Below are 24,738 nucleotides of genomic sequence, written 5' to 3'. Positions count from 1 at the left end.
ACTGCCCTGTTGTGAGACTGGCATCCACTGTGTGAATTAGCAATTAATGTGGAGAAAAATAGCTGGCCCTTTCAAAAAAAAAGACTTTAGCATCTTTGATAGAAGACTGTTGCAAGTAATTCTGTTCCCCCACCTGCACACACCTTCTTTTCCATTGAAGGTGGCCTAAATAGACCACCTTTCAAACAGATGAACATCACCATGCAGCAATCTGCAATGTCTGAAAAACCTGCAGAGTATTTTCTTCTTGTTGTCTATGGCTTTTCTTCTGTCACTTCCCAATGCATCTTTCAGAAAAAACATTGTTCTCTTTCATTGGTATGATTGTGCATAGTTAATTTTAAAGTTTCTGCTAATCAATTTCACTAGAGTTTGGGAAACGATCCAGGGAAAACATCCTTCTTTCCATGATGCATAGATAAGCTATATAATTAGTTGACATTGAATGTGTTAGCAAGCAGATCATGCTTTAAAGGCAGTTGCTAATGCTGCTCCTGGTAAAAAATTGCCTGTAAAATGATTTGGACCATCAGTTGGGTAGCCAAGTCATTACACTGCTGATCTGAGCCTTTGGCAAGCAATCAGTATTGGGGTCAGAGGAAGCTCAATAAAAATCTGGCCTTGATCTATCTTTTCTACTCTGTTTCTACTGATGATAAATTCTTTAATGCAGTAGTTCTTCTTGGAGGTTCCAGATTCAGATCTGGCTCATTTTCTTTGGATCTGAAGCAGGGGCCCAGCAATTTTGAAGTAAAAACTGGTGACTATATATTGATCACCATATTCTAGAATCATCATATTCTTGTCTTATTTCCTACATATCCTCTTGATCTCCTAAACAACTCTTATGTCTTTCCTGTTGCAGAAAAGAAGCAAATTGCATTATCACATTGCTGTTGTGATTAACTACCTTGGGCACTGCATTTCTCTGGGGGCATTGCTGGCAGCTTTTATTCTCTTCATGCGACTTCGGTGAGTATGCACGAAGGTGTAGGATCATCAGATGAAAAGATTCTCCCTTGAAACTTGACAGCTGGGATGGGATGGTGAGTGGTTTCTTTTCTCTTGCAGGAGTATCCGATGCTTACGAAATATTATCCACTGGAACCTGATCACTGCTTTCATCTTGCGGAATGCCACATGGTTTGTGGTACAACTCACCATGAATCCAGAAGTGCATGAAAGCAACGTGGTAGGTTCAAGCTGAATTTGACACAAAATTACTTTAAGGTACAATTTGAGAAAGGATAGAACCTTCAGTTTTTTGAGGTCACGATTACTTAGATTGTTATGAAAATCAAAAAGATCATAAAACTATATTGGAAAGCACTTTAAAGGACTTTAAAGACACTACAGATAATGAAGGTTCTAATTAGCTTGATGGCAAAGAACAGATTTCTTATGCCTAAATTCTAGTTTGAATCCTTGGCATTAGCTGGGAGAAATCTCTGGAGAGACAGAAACAGTGTAGCATAGCAGTTTACTAATGTGGCCTATGGTCCACATGCAGCCCTCAGAATGTATGGAATCAATAGTTATGGTTTCGTTCTTTCTGTTTTGCATGTGGGGAGGGATCTTAAGTAGGTGAAACTGTTGCATTAACCCTGCAGGAGATCGATATAAACACTCTACCCTTTAGGATCCTGATCTCCTCACCAAAAATCTGGCTCTGGCTGTGCCCATGTTTTGAAGTCTGGGGCATGATGTTCTTCACCACGCCTGGCAGAGCCCATGCACAAATGAAAGTTGGATATCTTTGGCTTAATTTTTTTTTAATCCCATTTATATCCCACCCTTCTCCGAAGACTCAGGGCGGCTTACAATCTAAAGCATAATTCAATGTGCTTAGCAATAGCCTTCATTCTATTACAGGCTGGCTGCCTATTTTTATTTTTAAAGGCACAATTTGATAGATTGATATGACAACATAAATGGTTGAATCAGGCAGATTAATCTCTATATGGGGGTAAGGAACCTATGGCTTTTCTGAATTTGACAGGTTGCACTTCCCTGTGTACGTGATCATTGACCTAACCTTGATGGACCTTGATGCAAGATAAAGTCAAAGAATAAATGGAGGACTATATGTCTCTACTCCTGTTTTGTATGTTTCAGTAAGGAACCTGAGGATCATACATGAACCATCAATAACAGCCTGATCTTTTGCTGTAGATTTAATTTAACTTAATTTATTGAATTTATATACCGCCCTTTCCCGAAGGACTCAGGGCGGTTTACAGGGTATAATTTTTAAAACATTAATACAAAAATTAAGACCAATTTAAAAAAGATTAAACTAAGTCCTTGCAACATGTAAAACCCCAGTTAAAACCCCAATTAAAACTCAGCCTGAGCCGGAAAGCTCGAAGAGCCAGGTCTTCAGGTCTCGGCGGAATGATCGAAGGTCGGGGGCAGTCCTAAGCTCCGCAGGCAGCTGGTTCCAGAGGGCAGGCGCCCCCACAGAGAAGGCCTTCCCCCTGGGTGTTATCTGCCGGCATTCTTTGACCGGCGGCACCCTGAGAAGACCCTCCCTGTGGGAGCGCACAGGACAAAGGGAACTTGATGCCGGCAGCAGGTGTTCCCTCAAATATCCTGGACCCAAGCCATATAGGTCATCACCAGCACCTTGAATCTCACCCGGAGGGCAACTGGAAGCCAATGCAGCTCACGGAGCAGAGGTGTTACATGGGAGTAACGGGAAACTCCCATCACAACTCGCGCGGCTGCATTTTGCACCAGTTGAAGCCTCTGAGTGGTCCTCAAGGGAAGCCCCATGTAGAGAGCGTTTGGTAGAGTTAAAAAAGCCAATATGGTTGTTCTGGTAGCAATCAAGACTGCTGTGGCAGTGCACTCAAGACAGTCTTGTTGACATTTTTTCCTGTTCCCCTGCAAACACTAGTGGCTGTCAAACTCTTAAAATTGCACTACAGTAAAAAAATAGAGAACATGATTTATTTATTTATTTTTACAAATTTCAGAACATCCTGTTTCTAGGAATCTACCTAATTTTTCCTGCAAATGATTGAGAAATATATGAAGATTTTTTCCCCCCTATTTTTAGGCCCACTTAATTTTCCTGCCTTTTGCCTTCTAAAATAAGCCAACACTTTATTTTGGATATTAGTACTGTTTTTCCCCATGCTTAAAACCTCACCATTTTAAATGCAGCCTGTCTTCACTCTTGGCCTGTAATTTTTGACCAGATAATATAACTCAGGAGTCTTCAAACTTGGCCCTTTTATGACTTATGGACTTCAACTCCCAGAATTCCTCAGCCAGCATGCCTGGCTGAGGAATTCTGGGAATTGAAGTCCACAAGTCATAAAAGGGCCAAGTTTGAAGAGCCCTGATATAACTCCTTCTTATGTAGCACTGCACTCCTTTTAAATGATTGGCTCATTCATCTGAGGTTGCTGTTTCCTAGATAGGACATTCTACTCAGCGGTTTCTGTGGCTTACAGTAATCTTGTTACAAAACAAATTTTAGAAAAGTTGCACAATTTAAACTGTAAAAGAGCAACTCGAGGCATATTACTGAAGATAAGCAGAATGATTGGCACAGGACAAATATAAATCTGTCAAACCTTTATACAGAAAAATAGAATAATAAAAATAAAACTAGAATAATAAGTTGTATTATTAGCGTTTTAATGCCTGGTCTCAAAGTAACCAAAAAGAGGAGAAAGAAATGATTGTTTTATTGTAAATTCTGCCCATTTTAACTTGGTATCTCTTTGTTAGTCTGATTGGCAAAATACCGTAAGAGATGCTTTCCAAAACTGTTTAATACTGTGAACTAGTCAAATTTTTGCTAGTCTGGAGTATTAAGAAAGAACTATAGTTAGAAACAAAATAGATAGGGCTTTTTATGCCCAACATACGTTTTCTTAATGTTCTGCATTTTAGATAAGATATCCTACAATATCTACCTATGGTGATGAGAATGACTGTTCAGCACAAGGAAGACATTCAATGAATTTCAACTATTGGCAGGGTATAGGAAACTGTAAAACAAGTTGATTATGGATAGACTTTGGTTAGATTATTTGTAAATTAAAGAAAGTATGGAGTACTCCCTCCTCCAATTTTTCCAATAACAACAACTCTACTAGTAGATAGAGCTGAGAAACAGTGACTAGCTTGGTTGTCCCATGGACATTCATGGGCACTGGTGACCTTGATCCTTTACCACACCTTAAGCATAATGATTCTTAACTGCCTAATCAGAAGCTTCCTACAGTAGAACTCCCATTAATGAATTCTGCTTGTCCTTCACACTGTAGCCATGGTGCCGTCTGGTCACAGCTGCCTACAACTATTTCCATGTCACTAACTTCTTCTGGATGTTCGGTGAGGGATGCTATTTGCACACTGCTATTGTTCTCACCTATTCAACAGACAAGCTGCGGAAGTGGATGTTCATCTGTCTTGGCTGGTGTGAGTAGCAAGGAGAAGGGTGGGAGAGGGTTGGTGCATCCAAGTAAGTTCGCTTGATGATGGGAGGCCTCTGCTGAAAAGGATTCCCTCAATGTATCCAATTGGCACCAGGAAGAGGAAGAGAACTCAACCTATCTGGTGATATCTGGTAGAACAAAGAAATATGCAGGGGCATCACTATATTATTTTTAATTTAATCATACCTGAACTGACATAAAAGTTGGATACCAGGAGGAGGGGAGGATATTCTGGAAAGCACCAATTGGGGAAGGTGTTATCGTTATCACTCTTAATCACCCCTTTTGATTAAGGGGTGTCCCAAGACATTTCATGGCCTGAAGTGAAGAGTAACTCTTCTGAAATAATCTGCTGCTGCCTCTTAACACCCACCATCCACCATCCATTGCGTAGTAGAACTTTACACACCCTATGGAATGCTTCATCTTTATTACTACTGGTATACAAATTCTGGACCCAATTTTGCTATTGCAAAAATTCAGAAATAATCTATCATATTACTTTTATTGCTGATACTGAGAAATAGAAGGAGATTCTGTGGCTGAATCATGATAATATATTGATATCCATATGGTCTTGGTCCTACTATCCCACAGACCCTTGGGTGATATGTGAGTGTCCTAGACTTTGTAATGGAAGCCCTTGTTTCCTGAGTACAGTTGTTTTATTCTTGTGGTTTTTGCTTCTATTTGGATGCTTTTAATACTTATGTAAGCCACTTCAAGTGGCAAGTTGACAGCTTTATAAATTGAAAAAATAAAGCAATAAATAAATTATAAGTCCCTATTGAAATGAAGTACAACAGCTTTTTAAATGTTCAAGGAACTGCTTTTCTGGTTTGGTAACAAAATATGGATGTAAACTCAGAATCATAAATTAATCTTTGTGGTTGCCAAAAGTCAACACTAACATCACCAAGAGTCAACACTGACTTGATGGCACACAATCAATTTGCACAGATTCAGTGTATTCAGAACACCCAGAAAACTGCCCCAGAACCACCTAGACCAGAGGACTCCAATCTTTTTGGGCTTGCAGTCTGGAGGGAAGGAGAGCAGCTTCCAAATTGCTGCATGTGTGTGCATGCATACAAACAGGGCCACACGCACTGGCACAGCATTAGCAGCCCCATTCGTGCATGTGGCATGTGCTGGCACTGTGCACATACACAAATGGCCATGCATCCCCACAGCGGCTAGCAGGCCATTTGTGCATGCACTAATGGGCTGCACACCTTGCCTGGTGCTAGCATTTGCACATGTGCAAATGGGCCATGCACACCAGCCCAGCAATAGCGGCCCCATTCATGCCCACATGCATGTGCAAATGGGGCCACGGGTGCTAGTGCAAGTGGGGGTGATGCATGCCCACACATGTGTGCACCAGCCAGCCATTTCTGTGGTCCACTGGCCAAGAGCCCGCAGCCCAGTCCTGGGCTGTGGCCCAAAGGTTTGGGAGCTCTGATCTAGACCAGTCTTATCATTGGGCAAAGAATGCAAGAAGCCCTTTTTCATGCTATGAAAAAGAAACATGTTTACTGCTCAGGTGGGGGAAATATGCCACCATAAATGCTACAATAATTTTACTGGCTTTTGGCACAACACATCTTGTGTTGGATCGGGTTTCTTTTTGCTGCTTCAGCCATGGGAGCAAAATGTCCGGGTTCAGGAAATAATATTTCTGGTTGTTTGTGTGGATAGAACTGGATACCCTCATGTTCAGCCTGTTGTTGGATCTTGTGTTGATGTTACCACTAAAAAGTATTTGTTGCATTTACAGGCATCCCTTTCCCCATCATTGTTGCCTGGGCCATTGGAAAACTCTACTATGACAACGAGAAGTAAGTCAATCCCACTTCCGCTTTTCTGCTACTATGGTAATGACTTCCAAATCAAGCTTGTGTTGCCATACAGTGGGTGGGTGCCCTGCTGGCACCCAAGAAGCATGAATCACTTTGCAATCAAGAACAATCTGAAATTATTTCAGAAGGTTAGGTAGGAGGGGAAAGTAGCCCTACTTACAGGCTTCACCTTACTCAGTGTGGTTACCTCTTTTCTCCCACTCCTTTTTCAATGCATGAATCTGACCAAAGCAATTTATCTATGCAAAATATAGTTTTTCCATTTTCAGATTGTCTGCAAATCAGAAGTTACCTTGGATTGCAATGTCCAAGTAGAACATTAGTTACTGAGGGCAGAGCCTGTTTATAAATATATTAGATGTAAATAAAACAATAAACAGAACATTAAAACAATGCAAAGTAAATGCAGCATCAAAAACATTTAAGGAATTCCTTCTTCAAATTGGATAGAAAGAGGAATTTCCACAGTGTTATGTTCAGATGTTGCAGGAAATATAACCTCTACTTGAAAAGATACCTTGCTCTATTAAAGCTATTTCATAGGTCTTTCATGTTGCTACATTGAAGAAGCAGGATATGAAAAACACTGATGTTTTTGAACTCTGATGTTGAAGAAGACTTTTGAGAATATCATGGACAGCCAAGAAAATAAACAAATGGCTTGTGAAGAAATCAACCCAGGGTTCTCAATCAGGTCATGATTTAGGCTCAATTTACTATACATTTGGACACATCACGCAAAAATCTACAGTAGTTCTCATGGAAAAGTTAAAGATAACCAATATCAAGGTGGATGGACTAATTTACAGACAATAGGTGTATAAATGGAAGACCTGAAGGAATATGTTATGAACAGATTATCCTGTAAAACTCTGAGTGTAGTTGCTATGAGCTGATATTGACTTGATGGCACATAATAAATAAAGTTGCTACTTTTCAGCCCAATCCATCTTGCAGGTTTGCTGTGTAAATAAAGAATTATGTATTATAATATACAACATATATTAACTCACTAATATTTTCTCCACTTCCTTCAGCTTTCAGATAAATAACACAGCTGTAACTCTGCTTGCTTTGTTCCTCAGAGATATAAATGTCACAAATACTTGATACAAATAAGTTATTTGATTCTTCTAGTACTCTTTAGTACATGACCTCTTTTAAGATGGCAGCAGAGGAGAAATAGCAACATCTGTGGCATAAGTCATGTGGCAGAATAGGAAATCTACTCTCCAGATCTTGAGGACTGTAGGGGATTATAGATGTTGCAGTACAGATTTTCTAAAGATACCTGATTTCTTGCCTCTGGGGTTGCTTATGTGCTTTGGCTCAAATAAGTAGTTCCTTACCAATCCAAATTAGGAAAAATAATCTCATAAATATGTATTTATTGTAGTAAAGCAAGATTCTAGTCCCATTAAAACAAAGAAGCTTGAAACACTGTATTGTATTTTTCCTGAAGGGAAAGGAAGGGCCAATCTGTTCTTCACCTCAGATATCCTGGCGTAAATCTAACTTCTTTTTTCCCCCCTTTGCTATTAATTATACACCCTGCTGCTGCTTTTAAAAAACCTATAAGCATCTGAAGCCTGGAGCTTCAATATCCCAATCTAATTCAGCTTTTATTATTAGCGCTCGCTCAGTTGGTCAAGTTTCAAGGTGCACAAAAGTGGAATGGTTAATGAAAACTGAACACATCTCGGGGGAAAAAGTATACCATTCAGTCACAGAATAGAATTCAGCCAGAAAGCGAGTAACAGACCAGACAGACCAAGTACCTCTAACGAAACCCCAAAAGGGAAGACTCCGTTCATTTAAACAACATTCTAATTTAACAAGAGCAGATGAGGTGTTTTCCATGCACCCTCAGGCCTCCATTCCCAAGGATTTGATAGGGGCAGACTTAGCAGCCTCCTGACAAGCCTATTCCATAGTAATTAATCAAGCAGACAAACAGGATTGATTTCAGCCTGCCACCTTTTACCTTAATTGCCAGCCCTGGTTTTCATTTCCATGCTAAGTTCTAACTGAGGTCATAGCTGAAACCAGGTTACAGTCTTGTAATCAGGTAGGAGCTGCTTAAAAAGCATTCCTCATTTGGGATAAAAGGTATGCCACTTTCTCTGCAACAACACAGCAGATGCAGACATGGGCATTTCGAAAACATTGCGTAGCAAACTTTATCTGTTTGAGTGGTTGAGAAATTGCAGGAATAAAGGACCTGATAAGAATTGGAGGACACGGAAAAAGATGAGTTAATATTGCTCCACTTCCTCCATACTACACTCCAAAGAAAAAAACACAGACATTGGCAGCTAAAACCACCTTAACCCATATTTAATGATATGATTTTGCCCTCAGCAAGATTTATTGGAAGTTTTGCTTATCAAAATAGGATGGATGGTTCTGTTAACCTTTTCAGTAAGAATAACCTACCCCCAGGGAAAGTAAAATGGGACAGTGTAGAATATTATACATTGAAAAGGGCAATTATATTTCCATTGGTACCAATGGATACATACCTGCTGCTATGTCCATGCCAAACAAACATCTTTATTTAGCAGAAAGTCTCTTGGTCCCATAAAGCATTCTTAGAAAATAGAAATAATACAAAGGTTTTTTGAGAAACTTTTTTTCAATTTCACCTTGCTTATCTCAAGGCAGTGAATAGACTGCATCTTTAATTTTTCTGAAGTTTTTTTGAAGATTAAATATTGTTTTGTTACAAAAATAAAGTTATTAATTTTTTAAAAAATATTCTGGACTATATTCTACATTCTCTCCTAGAGCAAATTATGGCTTTGGAGTAGGGCTGGCAGTAGACTATGAATTAATCAAAATTATTTTTCTTTGCCTTGCTTTTCTGGAGAAGGGCTAATTGTTGAACATCAAAAGGCACACAGTATCCAAAGAGAGAGGTTTTCTTTTTAATACTATTGGACCGATTGTAGGTATTATTTTACATAGCTGGATTTGGGTCTTAAACTCTAGCTCTGCTTCAGGTATATTTAAAATCAAGTCCTTTATTTATCTCAATACTTTTAAAACTTGGCAACTTTAAGATGTGTGTGCACTTCAATTCCCAGAACTGCCCACCTGAATTCTGAACATTGGAGTCCACATATCTTAAATGTGCCACATTTCAAAGACACTGATTTATCTGTGTTTTAATTTGCAGGTGCTGGTTTGGAAAGCGCACAGGAATTTACACTGATTACATCTATCAAGGTCCAATAATACTGGTGCTGTTGGTAAGAGTGGAAGCCCCCTCCTGTACAATGCCAAGAATTTCCTTAGGGTAACCAGAGGCAAAAGGAAACAGCATTCCCCATACAGTAATTATGAATGAAAGAAAGAGATCTGGCAGGATCAGTTAATTACAGGTAGCCCTCAAGTTATGAATATAATGGAGCATGCCAATTACATTCATAACCTGAGAATTCATAGGAGTGAATGGGGTAACTTCAACGCCATCACTCCCTGCTTTCGCCCACGCGCTCGGTAGTCAAATGTGAAGGTCGTTAAGTGCACATGAGGTATCTCAGGGTGGAGAAGGCCATGGGGGGCCTTGCGCAGGGACAAGACCACTGTGTCCAGTCACCAAAGGCTTCCCCCCCACCACCATTAAGAGTCCACATGCTCCTCTTTGCAACCATTGGGCCTTTCTATCCCACCTGTCACTGACTGCTAATTTACCTTTGCTGTCAAATTTGAGAATCCCGTACTTCCCTGCATGACTTTGAGTGCTGGAGTCCTTGTCTAGCCAAGTGGAGAAGTGCCAGACTGGCCTTTCCCCTTCCTGGCCTCTCTCAAAAGGTTGGAAGTTGGAAGTTCGGATTGAACTTTTTTTTTTTTAATCCTACAAACTTTTGTTTCCCTGCTCCATTTCTTCCATTTGCAACACAGTGTTTTTTAAATGGCACAGCCAGGAGCAGCAGTCAGGCAATGGAAGTTATTTCCCATTCCATTCTTGCTTGGAGCGGAACCAGGATTAAACGGAGCGCAAAAGGAGCTTCACCCAGACATTTGAGGCCAGCCTCCTGCCCTCCCCAGGCTGCCTCCAGTTCCAGATTAGAGGCAGAGGCTGTGAATGAGATTCCAGACTGGCAGAGTCATGCTTGCAATGAGAGGGGTGAGGTGGTTCCACCAACTTGCATTATACAAAGCTGCAAAGGCATTGCCATGCCCTGCACCTCTGCAAAATCTCCATTTTGGAGATCTTGCAGCACGGCTGCGGGGAGGGAGGCAGAACCTGTTTGGCCAGGCCTCATTCCTTTCAATCTAGAAACTAGACAGAGGCAGCCAGCTTCCTCTGAGTGGTTTCTTTCCACTTGTATCCAAATAGGAACAAGTGCTACAAAGAGAGGCGAGCTGGGTGATGGCATGCCAAGCTCTCCAGCTCCATGGTGGTGGAGAAACGCAACAGAGCTGGAGAGTAGGATTGTTTAATAGCCCCTCTTGTAATTTGGAGAAGGAGTGGGTGCTTTTGGCAAGCGAGGGGAGCAGGGCGGTGGTGTGCTAAACTTTCCAGCTCTGCGGCAACGCAATTTGTGAAATCTGGGTGGGTTCAGCATTCCAACAAGTGTCAGAACAGGGCCTGCACCTGCTTGTGAGAGAGGCGGCGACCAGGGGGGAAGGGGAGAGGCTGGCCCAGTGCTTCTCTGTCTGGCTGGACAAGGGTTCCAGCACCCAAGGCTGTGCAGGAGGCAAGCATGGACAGTTCAGGACTTTCAGATGTGGCACTAAAGTAGCATGTTGCACCATCTCTGCAAGTGCAAATGACTGCTGTGATGTTGCAAGATACGTAACTTTGGGACCTGGTTGTAAATACTTTTGGTGGGGAATGTCATAACTTTGAAACTTCACTAAGTGAACATTCGTAACTCAGGGACTACCTGTATTAGTAGCAGAAAAATGTGCACACTAATTTCTGTCTCTTGTTCAACTCTGAAAGATTTTAACCGTGTTCTGCTCTGCCTCTGGTACTCCTGAATGTAACTTTATTTACTTTATTTACTTTCTTACTGGAAAAATAATATTTTGACTTGCTTTGCATCAAGGAGTTATTCTCCGATTGTTTTAATTCCTTTTTTACTCATGACATTACAGATAGATCTACAGTAATTTTATTATTGTCAGTAGGCTGGATGAGAAACAAAGGGAGCACTATTTTTTTTCTTGCAAGCCTCTTGTCCACTAAGAATACCAAACCATTTTTTCAGTCATGGGAAAAAAGGAAAACCGAAGAAGTCTAAGGATTTCTTTCCTTGTGGGTAATTATTTCCACAAGAGTAGGGTTACAGGGGTAGAGAGATCTCTTCCAAAGCAATGTCACATTTTGCTATCTTAAAGTAACAATGAAAGAGTGACATGTTACTTGAATTAGTTTTCTTTTATTCCTTCTTTCTTCCTATTAGTCCTCTTTCCTCTCCATTTTTGTCCTGCTGCTGTACTTCCCTGCCAATTTCTCTCTCCCTATCACCACTGTTTCAATTGTACTCAGCATATTTCACACATATTCCCCATTCCCAGCAAGCCTGCTAATAATGTTCTTTGATGAGGATAATAGTCACTGCCTTATTAACTACGTCTCTGTTGCAATCTTGATCAATGCAGAGTCCTGGGGAGAAAGTGGGAAGTGATTGTGTTGTTAGAGGCTGATGCCAGGCAGACAGAGCTATTGCCATTGTTTGTGCTCTCTGTGAACTGTGGTCATTATGTTTCCGAATTTGAGTATTAAACTATACTTGAATTGATAGAGGCAAGAGGAGACAAGATCCTCAACCAGAAATTACAGCAATCTTATCTCCAGAAGGTCTTTCAGTCCCAAGTTGTTTATATTCCATTCTTCCAAAGCAACTTTCCTCAAATGAAAGCTTCTCAAATATGGGACTATAGCTTCCATAATCCCCAATGGCTTGGTGTTCTGTATGGTTGAAATAAACTAAACAATTCAGGATATATTGCTGGGTATGTTAGGCACTGACCTTCTGTTTCCTATGTAACATAAGACAGGAGAAGAAATTGAATGCCGATTTAATACTTTCTCACAGGAAGAAGAAAGGGAATCTTGCCTAAGATTTCCATTCTCCATTTTGTTTTTATACATGTGCTAACCCAGAATTTAGTACTAAATATGACCCAGGTATTTTATTCTACTTCAGTCACGTCATTCAATGTAATATAAAGAAGAGACCCATGTTCTTTAACATGACCAAAATTATAAAGAACCAGTTCTAAAACTGTACCAAGAATTGTGGTATCATACTGTATATTTGTAGGCAATGCACAGCATAATAGACATTATTAGGCATTCCCATCAGTAGGTTTTCCTCAGTTTAGTCTGAAAACTTACTGAACTATTTTTAAATGCCTAGCTTTTTCATAAGAGAAAAATGCTATTTGTTTTGTGAACAGTGATAATACTGTCAGGCTACCAGCAAAACTCTGAAACGTTGCTAATCTTTCTGTCTCTCTCCCCATTGTCAGTAGTGAAAGATTTAGACCAGACGTCCCCAACCTTTTGGACACCAGGGACCGGTTCTGTGGAGAGAGGTTTTTCCATGGACCAGAGAGGTCCTGGTTTCATATACTGCCTGCATCCTGCGGATGGGGCTTGGCGTGTTTGTGTTGCCTGGTTTTTGGCATGCTGCGGACTGGTGCTGGTCCATGGACTGGGGGTTGGGGACCCCTGATTTAGACAAATATAAAATTGTCATTGATAATATGCAATAAAAGAGCCTTGGTGGAGCAGTGGGCTAATGCCTCCTTAAGTAACACCAGCTGCCTGCAATTAGTGCAGGTTCGAGTCCCACCGGGCTCAAGGTTGACTCAGCCTTCCATTCTTCCAAGGTAGGTAAAATGAGGACCCAGATTGTTGGGGGCAATAAGCTGACTTTGTAAAAATGCCGCTTGGGGAGGCCCCTAATAAGCAGGCATATACATAAAATGAAGGCTATTGCTAATCACTGTCAGAATCCATTTATATCATATTCATAAATGGAATGTTTCAAACATTATTCCATGGATTCTGCCATCTCCCAAAGAGAAGAGGATAGATGTGTATTGAACCGGTATTAGGCATTTCAAAGGAAAGGAGAAGCCTTTTGAACTGGGGAAACAAAAGGGGGGGCTAGCATCTGGCTTTTGTCACAGAAGACAGCAATAAACATGAAGGGTCCTAAGTTCCTTTTTCCCACGAGATGGATGATACGAGAGAAAGGATGGGGGACTGACCAAATGGGGTTAAGGGGGGTTAAGCCAGGAACTCTTTATAAGGGTTTACTTCATGGGATAATATTAAGTCCTGTCTAATGTCAGGACCCACCCCAAACCATGTCTTAGGAAGACAAAATTCTTGGAGTCAAATCTATTGCAAAAAGAATCTTTTCCTACAACCAAGCATGTCATAGTAAAGTTTCTTTTTGGAATAGATTTGACTCCAAGAATTTTGTCTTCCTAAGACGTGGTTTGGGGTGGGTCCTCACAAGCACATTGATTTGTGCTTCTTAGATTGTAAGCGACCCTGAGTCTTCAGAGAAGGGCGGGATATAAATGGGATTAAAAAAAACAACACAGACAGTAATCATATTCATTCTAACAAATGGGGTTTTAATAATAGTTAATCCATACTTCATCAACAGTCCTTTGAAACAGGACTGAAATAGGGGCTAGATTGTAGCCTTTTTCTAATCTTCATAATCTATGGCCCACTTCCTCAGGGGCAACAAGGTAAATTAAAGACTCTGAGAAAAGACCCTGACAACTGATGTGTGTGTTGTTGATTATAAGAAGGCAGAGACACAAGAGGTGAACAGGTGTGCTTACTAAATTCAATTTGGATTTAACTCTGACCCAATTAGGAATTGAACATACTACAAACAACGTACCATTATTATCCATAAGACAGGTAGGTTCAGCCTTTGGTAAATACCAATGTTCTTATAATCCCCTTTCTAAATAAAATAACTTATTCATGGTTCATTTCTTGTGCCATTCATGCAATATTCAACACTCTTCATTTAGTCTGCTTGGCTTCTTGATCACAGAGTTGTTCATATCACTCACAAAGTAGCATATGGATGCCCTTTGTCATCCCAGTTGGCACTGATTGTTATAAGCTTTCTGCTGTGAGGAAGTTGGAATTTAACAAAAAAAAATTAAACTGCTCATATTATGGAGAAAGAGTGTTTTCCATGCAATATGTTAGCTTCTTTTAAAATAATATTTTTATTAAGAGGTTTAAGTCCAATAATACAAGATAATACAAACTAAAAAGACAAAGAAAGACTGAAAAATAAAGGTGCAAGAAAGAAAAAAGGAAAAGGAAAGAATCTATGAAAAGTGGCATTCCCACCCTCATCATGAAAAGTATAAACATTTTCACAATCTCTTAATCTCGTCCTAGTTAACAAATAGAAACCTCTTCACTCCATACCTCCACACTTAACTATAGGCAAATCCAGTAAGCAATGTCTTTTCCAATCCAGGTGTCAGCAAGAAGTAAAAACAGATCACTAAAATAATCACATTAGTTAACAAGCACAACATGTAAGAAAATCAGATGCACAACATCTTTTCCAGTTCAGATGTCAATGACCCCAGAAAGAATATCCCCAAGTAACATATCCCATTTTAACACTAATCAAATAAGCCAACTTTATAGTCCTTCTTTTTTGCACAAAACCATCTTGCTCTTTAATCCATTTGAACGATCATTATCCCTTATTTTATTATTTTATTTTTTTTATTTTATTTTAATTCCATTTATATCCCGCCCTTCTCCGAAGACTCAGGGCGGCTTACAAGCTTAGCAGTAGCCTTCATTCTATGTATATGCCTGCTTATTAGGGCTTTCACACACACCCCAAGCGGCATTATTACAAAGTCAGCTTAATTGCCCCCAACAGTCTGGGTCCTCATTTTACCTACCTTGGAAGGATGGAAGGCTGAGTCAACCTTGAGCCTGGTGGGATGCGAACCTGCACTAATTGCAGGCAGCTGGTGTTACTTAAGGAGGCATTAGCCCACTGCTCCACCAAGGCTCTTGTCTCTAATTTCTTCAAAACTGTAACATGTAAATTCAGCATGAAGAAATTATTCGAATTACTGTCTTGACTTTGCATTTTTATTTTCTTCTTAATTTTTCTTCTTCGTCATCCATTTTTTATATCCAGTGATACATTCCTGTTCATGTTGTTCTCCATAATCATGGAGAATATAATTGCTTTTTCCTTCCCCCCCCTAAATCAGCATCCTCTGGTGTAACAATTTTTTCTGGGAACAGGGTGTTCGTAAAAACACAATCTAACTAAAAAGGTTGATTCAAAGTCCAGTTGCCATTCCTCAACAATTTTTTCTGAATGCTGTTATTAGTTCTTTATCATGTTATGTCACTAATACTGAAAATATTTATGCATTTATTCTTTAAAATTAATTTCAAGTCTTAATATTCAAAATAAAACATTCCAACATTCTCTGAGCCTTTAATCTGTTTAAAACTTTCTATAGCCCAAAACTTGTCTTGCTATTTTTTGTTTATATTGAATTCTTAAAGCTTAAAAAGATACAGTTAAAAGTTTCTTATATAAGGATTGAAGGCACACCCAATAAACGTTTTGTTCTATGCTCTAGTTGATACTAATAAAAACAGTTCACCTTTTATTCTATTGTATACTCATAAATGCACAACAAAGAAATACAGCAATGATGATGTGCTAAAGATTCAGGCAGGGGGAGGGGGACACTTTTAGAAGCTTGTTAAAAAATATTAATGCTATTGCATAATATTGAATTAATATATTGCCGATTGGCCTGAGATTCCCCACATCCCACCTCCATATGGGGGTGTTCTATACGGAGGTGGCTAATGGTTTTAAAAAACCTCTGCACTTCCACCCTGCTATTTACTGGTTCCTTCCATAGCTATCTTAGTTATTTTAATATTATATATTGTTTTTATCTAGTTGCAAGCTGCATAAAGTCATTGATGGAGAGGGGTGGCATATAAGTGTAATAAAATAAATGAATAAAAATCAGTAGAAGACTAGAAAGTGAATAAGAGCCATGCAATAGACAATAGTACTCTATGTGATGTTAGCACAAACACCAACCAACAATATAACCAGGGAATGGAGGCAATGTTGAATTAAACAGAGACCTGTTGTTTTCTATCAGTTAGTAACAGAATATAAAAATGACAAACTGAATTTTCTAATTTTATACCAAAAAACTTCCAAGGGAAGAAAAGTACATTTGATAAACTCCTGACAAATAAAATTCATCTCCTTCTTGCTTTAAATAGTTGAGAAAATAGCTCCACTCAGTGGCAGAGAATGAAGTTGGCTGAAAAATTAAAATTAAAAAGTGTATTTTGCTGCTACATTGGAAACTTTAAAAATAATATATAAAAATACATTTTCAAGACACACTGTGCACATTCTGACAGTTGGAAACTAGACTACATTTCTTAAATGTATATATAAAAATATGGTCGTAGGAGGATGGAACCAGGATTAACTAAGCAAATGGCAATGCTCAAGAGAAGATCCCCATAGGACATTTAGTATATACATCATGCAGAGCCAAATACCCAAAGGTTACCAGGAGTCATATAGATTGATATGGAGCCCCCACAACTTGAAGATGTTTGTACATATGTATTGTTGGATATCAGATATTCAGAAAGACCATGGTTTAAATAAGAACTCAATCATTAACTTATTATTTGACTGTTCCTGAACTTTAGACCTTGAGTCTGAGATGTGAGGCTAATAAGTAATGTAATCTGACGAAATGGTTGCACTGTGATAATGTTGAAACTATGCTTTTGTAAGCTTTTCTAACTTTCTCATTATTAGAACATCTTCTATAAATAACATGCTGCTACTTTGAAGAATGGGGATGTTGAGACTGTCTATTTTTCTTAGCATTTTGTACCAAATTGGATTATTCATAGGTGGTTTGCTGGGGGAGAAATATGCAAGGAATAAAGATGATTTAAAGTATAAGAATGGGATAATTATGTTTCCATACTATTCCAACTCTTCTACACTCTGTAATGGATTCAGTTAGGGAATACCGTAACTTACACACAATGTAGTACAGTATAAAACTCTCCCTGTCCAGTTATTTTATCAGTTTCAAATTGATTTCTGTTTCTGTTCCAGATCAATTTTATTTTTTTATTCAATATTGTCAGAATCCTGATGACCAAGCTTCGGGCCTCAACCACCTCAGAGACCATGCAGTACAGGTATTAACCTAGCTGGGGAAGGAGCAGTGCAAAAGGTAAAAGAGAGAGAGGATTATAAGAAGGTCTGTCCTAAACACAAGAGTAACTCCACCAAGAAGCTGACTGAAACAGTTGCTTCAGGAGGGAGATGCAGGAGAGGAAAGTCAGCAGAGTAACTGGGAGGCAACAGTGTAGTTGGGAGAAAGTATACCAAACCAACACCACCCCTTACTACTTACTTACTACTGCTACCTACTATTCTCTCAAAGAGGACAGAGAATAATGGCTCATTGCCTGCACTGAAATAGGATTCAGTACTAGACCAATTCAAGTTTTATTATCACGCCTTCTTCCCCATGATGAAAAAGGGTGTCTGGCATGGAAAACAGATTGTATGTTGAATGTTGATATCAAGTCCAATCTTACAGCACAGTAAGATGGGAAAATGTAAAATCTACTGCCTCAGACTACTGGTGAAGGATACACTTTGTTAATGTTCTCATGTAGAATATTGCTTGTTAACAGACCAGAAGTTGCAATTATTCTTTGGCCTGGTGTCCAATTTCTCTATTTGCAATGACTCCATCAGCAGAAAGTCATGCACACACATTGCCCCTCTGAAATTTATCAACTTCTCCCCACTTGTTCTGCTACCCTAAGGTCCAGCATTATAATTCACTGGTGCAGCAGTGAGGTACTAAGGTTATAGTCTGGATGGTAACATGTATCCTCTTCCTTCAGGAAAGCAGTGAAGGCCACCCTTGTGCTTCTTCCATTACTAGGAATAACCTACATGCTTTTCTTTGTTAACCCCGGAGAAGATGAAATATCCAGGATAGTCTTCATTTACTTCAACTCCCTTTTGGAGTCCTTCCAGGTAGGCCAAACCTCATAAAAATTAGAGCTGAAATGAATTAGAAGGGAGGTTGGAATCATGGCATTAATATAGACCTTTCAGTGATATTATATATAAGATATATAAATACCTGACAGGGACGCGGTGGCTCAGTGGGTTAGGACGCTGAGCTTGTTGATCAGATGGTCGGCAGTTTGGCAGGTCGAATCCTGAGTGCCGCATAACAGAGTGAGTGCCTGTTACTCGTCCCAGCTTCTGCCAACCTAGCAGTTCAAAAGCACATAAAAATACAAGTAGAAAAATAGGGACCACTACAGTGGGAAAGTAACAGTGTTCCGTGCACCTTTGGCATCTAGTCATGCTGGCCATATGACCACGGAGACGTCCTTGGACAAGTGCTGGCTCTTCGGCTTTGAAACAGAGATGAGCACTGGCCCCTAGAGTTGGAAACGACTAGCACGCATGTGCGGGGGAACCTTTACCTTACCTAAATAAATACCTATCAAAGGTATTTTACGTATTTATTTAACATACTGCTCCACCATTCCCAATTATGAACTCTGTTCTGATAAAAGATAAGTTGCAGGAGCAGTGATTTTCACACACACACACTTTCCTCCTGTTTCAAGGAATGGGGGGAAACCACATCAACATAACTTAAGGAGGACCACTTGACAGAGTCAAACGCTATAAGTGTTTGAATTTATATTTAATTTAAATGTAACTACATTTCTAAAAATGCAACTAGTTGAAAACTCTCCAAGAATTGAATGATATTCTTTATGACATTAAAATTTCAATTGAGTGACAGGTTTTGGTGAGAACCCACACTGCATGTTGTGTTCCAAGGACTCAGATTGTGCATTTTTGTTACAAATACTGTTATTAAATATGGGCACAATGAATCCCATTCTTTCAGTTAGCTACAGCCCCTTTTCTTGTGCAACACTGGAAGGAATATGTTGTATAGTTCAATCTTCTGATTAATGTAGAAAATTCAGAAATTGCCAACGTGCAAGCAATCTAGCAGTAGAGAGCCCACTTCCCTATTAACTAATAGGCAGAAGATAAGTCATGTTATAGAGCAGATTTACTGATTACAGACATGAATGCTTTAGAAATTAAACTTTGAACTTGCTTGTAGAAAGCCTGGGGGAAAAGATCACGATCATTATTTTCTCTTCTCTAAACAGTAATTGATTCATCATCTTTTTTTCTTCTCCATCCAGGGTTTTTTTGTCTCCGTTTTCTACTGCTTCCTGAACAGTGAGGTGAGTTGGGGTTGGAAATGAAGGAAATGCATTTTATTCTTGCCCTGTACACCGCCCTGAGTCCTTCGGGAGAAGGGCGGTATAGAAATTTTAATAATTAAAATTAAAAATTAATTAATCAAAGATATGCTTTTTATTTATTTTAAAAAATAGTCTAAGCTTTCTTGCCACAATTGTTAAGTAAATCACTGCAGCTTTTTTAAAAAGTAATACAATTGTTAAGGGAACTGAGCTTCCCCATTGCTTGCTGATTCAAGGACACATCAGCCGTCACAAATGTGAGCCAGTTTTCAGGCATCCAAATTCTGACATGACCATGGAGATGCTACAACGATTATGTGAAAAACAGCCATAAATCACTTTTTTCAGTGCTGTTGTAGCTTTGAACAGTCACAAAATTTATGAATGTTAAGTCAAGGATTACGTGTATTCCTAAAATAGGTGCAAAACATGGGTTTGGAGGATTGGCTTAAAGAGAATCAAGACAAACTGCATATTGGTAGTCTTATGTCTGAACAAGGAACACTCATTCCTGAAGAATATCTGTGTCCAACATACAGGACAAGACCTTTTTTCTCCTTCTTTATCTTGTCTCCCTACATCTTAGTTATCCAGAAATCAATTTCAGCCACTGCTTGTGATACAGCAAATCTTTTATTTTTTTCAAATTGAATCCTACTTCTATCATTATTTTTAATCAGCTGGAAAATATTGCTATGGTATCTACTTTATCTCAAAAGACCTACTCGTTGTATAACCAACTTTAGGTGAATTAATAAATAAACATACCATTGCTACAGAGTATCCCCAGGAATGTGGTTACTGGGACTGAAATTTGCTCCAGATTTTTGTTTTTTCTTTCAGAATTGTCAACCATTTTACTTACAGTGCTTAAGAGTTATCCTGTGTCCATTGCCTTATGGAAAATTAAAATAATAGCTGCCCAACATTAATTAAACTATTTTCTCTAATTATTTGTGTAGGTTTCCTGAGAAAATAAGAATTTTTCACATGTGGACACTTAATACAATTTTCTTTGATAAAACTTTGATAAACATTCTCATTACAGATTTTAGACTGTGGTTTTGCATTTATGAAAGCTAAGGATTCACAGTGCACCCTTTAATATTTTTTGTACAAAGCAGATTCATTGTGATCTAAAAACCTTGGCCTTTGGGGGTTTTCCTTTAAAATAAATTTCATCATCTTCAATGTGATCGTATATTGGGTTGAAATATTTCCAAAAGTTATGAGACACCCAAGGCAGCTCTAATACATCTAGAATGGCCTTAGTCTTCATTGAATCTGGGTCTCCTTTCAGAGGAGAAATTGGGAAGTAATAATGTTTATTTTTATTTTGTGATTTCTTTTTTTTCAGGTCCGTTCTGCAGTACGAAAGAGGTGGCACCGATGGCAGGACAAACACTCCATCCGTGCCCGAGTAGCAAGGGCCATGTCCATTCCTACATCCCCAACTCGTGTCAGTTTCCACAGCATCAAGCAATCAACTGGTCTCTGAGAGTCAAAGTTTAGGGAGAAATTTTTTACTGTCTTTCCTAAGTTACAGTTTAGGAAAGGCCAAGAGATTTTGTCCACATTTTGCAGACATTTTATGGTACAAACTGTTTGCATTGGAAGGGAATGTTTGTGAGGTTGGAACTGCAAGTCCTGGCAAACCAAGCGGTTCTGAGACAAGGAGAACTTTAAGGCCTACAACTGCAACGTTTCATCCTAAAAAAAGAAGTTATGGCCGATTTTATTTTCTAATACACCTGAAGATTTTTGTTCTATTTGCTTACTGGTTTGGAAAATGTTTATCTATCACAAGCGCTGCAGAAAAAAAGTTAGCAGTTGGAATTGGTGAGCAATAAGCAAAACGAAATGCAGCAAGATTACTCCTGGAATACTGTCTCACATAAAAAAGCACATAAAAGGCTTTTTTAAAAGCATTTATGAGTTCATTAAGATAGAAGTAGCTAATGTCCAAAACAAGGCAAAGGCACAAATCTCACATTCAGGACCATGTATCTGATTCTGTGCAATAAATAGAGCTGGTGGACACTGCCATTATGTAAACTCCTTAGTAAATATCCTTAGGACATCTGACTCCTATATGAAGATTTCAGTGGTAAGAGAAAGTAGAGCTGTTCCTATGTTCTTCCTCATCTAAATCTGCTGCAGGTGACGCCAAAGATCTAAAGCCTGGTGGACTCTCATTCAAGATGACTAACCTTGTTCCATGATTCTGATAATATTACCTGATTTTCACCATAGACAGCCTACTTGAGCCCCAAAATGGAGTGGGACAATAATGCATTCCTTTTGGTATCTCTTAATAAAAAATAGTACCATCCTTTATCCTTGCTTGCAACTTTTTAGGAATCTCCTGCACAATTCTTTCCTTGCCCAGAAAAATTTAGCCATATCTATATATGTATTAACAGGGACGCGGTGGCTCAGTGATTAGGATGCTGAGCTTGTCAATCAGACGGTCGGCAGTTTGGCGGGTTGAATCCTGAGTGCGGAGTAACAGAGTGAGCGCCTGTTACTCGTCCCAGCTTCTGCCAACCTAGCAGTTCGAAAGCACGTAAAAATGCAAGTAGAAAAATAGGGACCACTACGGTGGGAAGGTAACAGTGTTCTGTGCGCCTTTGGCGTCTAGTCATGCTGGCTACATGACCACGGAGATGTCCTTGGACAAGCGCTGGCTCTTCGGCTTTGAAACAGAGATGAGCACTGGCCCCTAGAGTCAGAAACGACTAGCACGCATGTGCGGGGGAACCTTTACATTTACCTTTTACATATGTATTACACTATGGAGAGAGGGGAGGGAGGAAGAACAGGACCGAGCACAAAATTCCCAAAAATTGTTGCTTCAACTTTGCTTTTCAAAGCCAACTGCTTAATGAAGAACATTTGAAAGCATGGTGACAATTCTGGTAATATCCCAGAAGTCATAATATGAGATTAACCAAAGTTTTTTGTGATAAAAAAATACTACCTTACCTTTTCCTATGATTAGAAATTTATAGGACATTTTTCATTGTAAATATAGGAACACAGCTTTCTGCAGAATTTGGATTAATATTCATAAGTCTACACTTGAATGTCTGATTTTCTGTGTCTTGGGCCACAATTCCCATAAAAATAGTTCCTGCATCATTAGCATTTTTGTTGGAATTTATAAACAAAAATCCGAGAATATTAAATATTAAGATGTCTCTTTCTTGTAATTTGGAGTACTCTTGTGTGAATGAAGTTCAGGCTCTGAGAGTAATTGAGCCATTTTCTAATAGCTTGATGTTAGAGAAGATCCTAGCAGAAGTGAACTGCTAACAGGGGATTCCAAAAACTTTGCATTATATATTACTAGACAATCCATGCCCCATTGGGTCATTATTTTAAGAAATATTTCTTTACCTAAGCAAAGGCAGGCAAAGAAACAGTGGGAACAGGAGCAACCTGACTTCCTACAGACTTCTGCATTGAATTTCCTTGTAGAAATCTGAAATTGTCTTCCCTTCTCTTCTCAGCAGCCCGGTAATGGCAGCTGCAGGGAGGGGAAGGGAGCAAGGGATTGCAAGACAGTTTATTCAGAATGACCAGAAAATGGTTGCTGATTAACTAGCTGGGCATTTCAGAGTCTTGTGGAGAGAATATCATTTGGATATTGATAAATAGAAAGGAGGGGATTGTTAATAAGCGCTTGGATCTGTTAAGTTTTTAAATCACTGGGGTGAGTCATTCTGTCAGTGGATATTGCCTTCCCTCGATATGTTGAAAATGACCACAGCAGCAATCCAGCAGCACTCAATCAGGCACAACTTTCCCAAATTTAATTCCCACAGGAGTCATGGGTCCCATATTTTGGACACATTCTGTAAATTAACCAATTTGAGGTACCTTGGTTCAAAAAATGTTGCTCTATGATGAACCATTTTGATCAGTTAAAGGTCATAAGAACAAGAATTTTTAATAATATATAGATTTAGAAGTGGAACCAATTCTTGTTCCATATTATCTAGTTCTTATAATTAGACTAGTAGCCAAAGTTTATTAAGCCAACAACTTTTGTGAAATGCCTAATGCAAAAAGAGAGAAAGGGGAAAGGCTCTGATGGTGGAGGTCCAAGCAAATGTCTACTTAATCACTGGTAGTGTAAAAATCACAGGGTGTGTAAATCTGGAACATTTAAATTACTTATCAGAGCTCCTTTAAGTGCTGTCCAGCTGAATATAAAAGCCCTCTTGATAATATGTCTGAGTCAATAGCCTTGCAACAGGTAAAACCTATCAAACATGCTCTACATTTCAAAAAAATATCCAGGGAAGGCAATATCCACTGACAGAATGACCCACCAGCAGTGATTTAAAAACTTACAGATCGAAGCTGTTATTAACAATTCCCTTTTCTATTTATCAATATCTATACGTTATTCTCTCCACAAGACTCCGAAATGCCCAGCTAGTTAATCAGCAACCATTTTCTGGTCATTCTGAATAAACTGAATAAAGTAGCAATCTCTCACTCATCTTTATAAAAGGTTTATCAAAATAGCTATTGCTAAGTCAGATTAAAGTCTGAAGAGTCTTAAGAGTCAGTCTTAAGTCTGACTAAGTCTGAGGATGGGCTCCAGCATGAGTCCAAAAGCTCAGAAGAGTAAATCTCTGGTCCTGGTGACTGACCCAAATTCAATCTTGCATCATTATCCTGGGACACGTGTATTTGCCCTCATTCATAAGTCAGATTAGCCCACTATTGAGGCAATCGAATGCAATTCCTAACACCCCTTCCAGCTAATTAGTCTAACCTGATGACTGTTTCTTGGATTGTCAGGTCATTCCAACATTGTATTTCTCCATGCAGGCTTTAATATAATACGCAGACCTGAGAAAGAGTAAACCTGCACTGGGTAAGATATAATGGGTACTATGATAAAAAAAAAATTGCATATGCAAAAAAAACCATGTTTCATATTGTCATGTGCTCCCTGATGTTCAGAGTTATAAAATGGAGAAGCTCCAAACCATTTTGAGGCTGTGACCTCAACCTCAAATACTTG

General features: G+C 39.1%; 1 protein-coding gene across 1 annotated transcript; it reads left to right on the top strand.

The window, feature by feature from the left end:
- Positions 1–1,162: 1,162 nt before the first annotated feature.
- LOC310648458 (corticotropin-releasing factor receptor 1) lies at positions 1,163–21,227 on the top strand (the record flags this gene model as incomplete). The annotated part of the gene is made up of 8 exons (XM_083376296.1): positions 1,163–1,192; positions 4,284–4,437; positions 6,235–6,295; positions 9,495–9,567; positions 17,485–17,570; positions 18,291–18,426; positions 19,635–19,676; positions 21,055–21,227. 8 exons carry the CDS (start codon positions 1,163–1,165, stop codon positions 21,193–21,195), a joined length of 723 nt encoding a protein of 240 aa, XP_083232422.1. The 3' UTR covers positions 21,196–21,227.
- Between the last annotated feature and the right edge of the window lie 3,511 nt (positions 21,228–24,738).

This window comes from Vipera ursinii (genome assembly GCF_947247035.1).
Source record: "Vipera ursinii genome assembly, chromosome: Z".
Taxonomy (NCBI): Eukaryota; Metazoa; Chordata; class Lepidosauria; order Squamata; family Viperidae; genus Vipera; species Vipera ursinii.
Note: the sequence above shows the minus strand (reverse complement) of the source record. Positions and strands in the feature narration are given on the sequence as shown.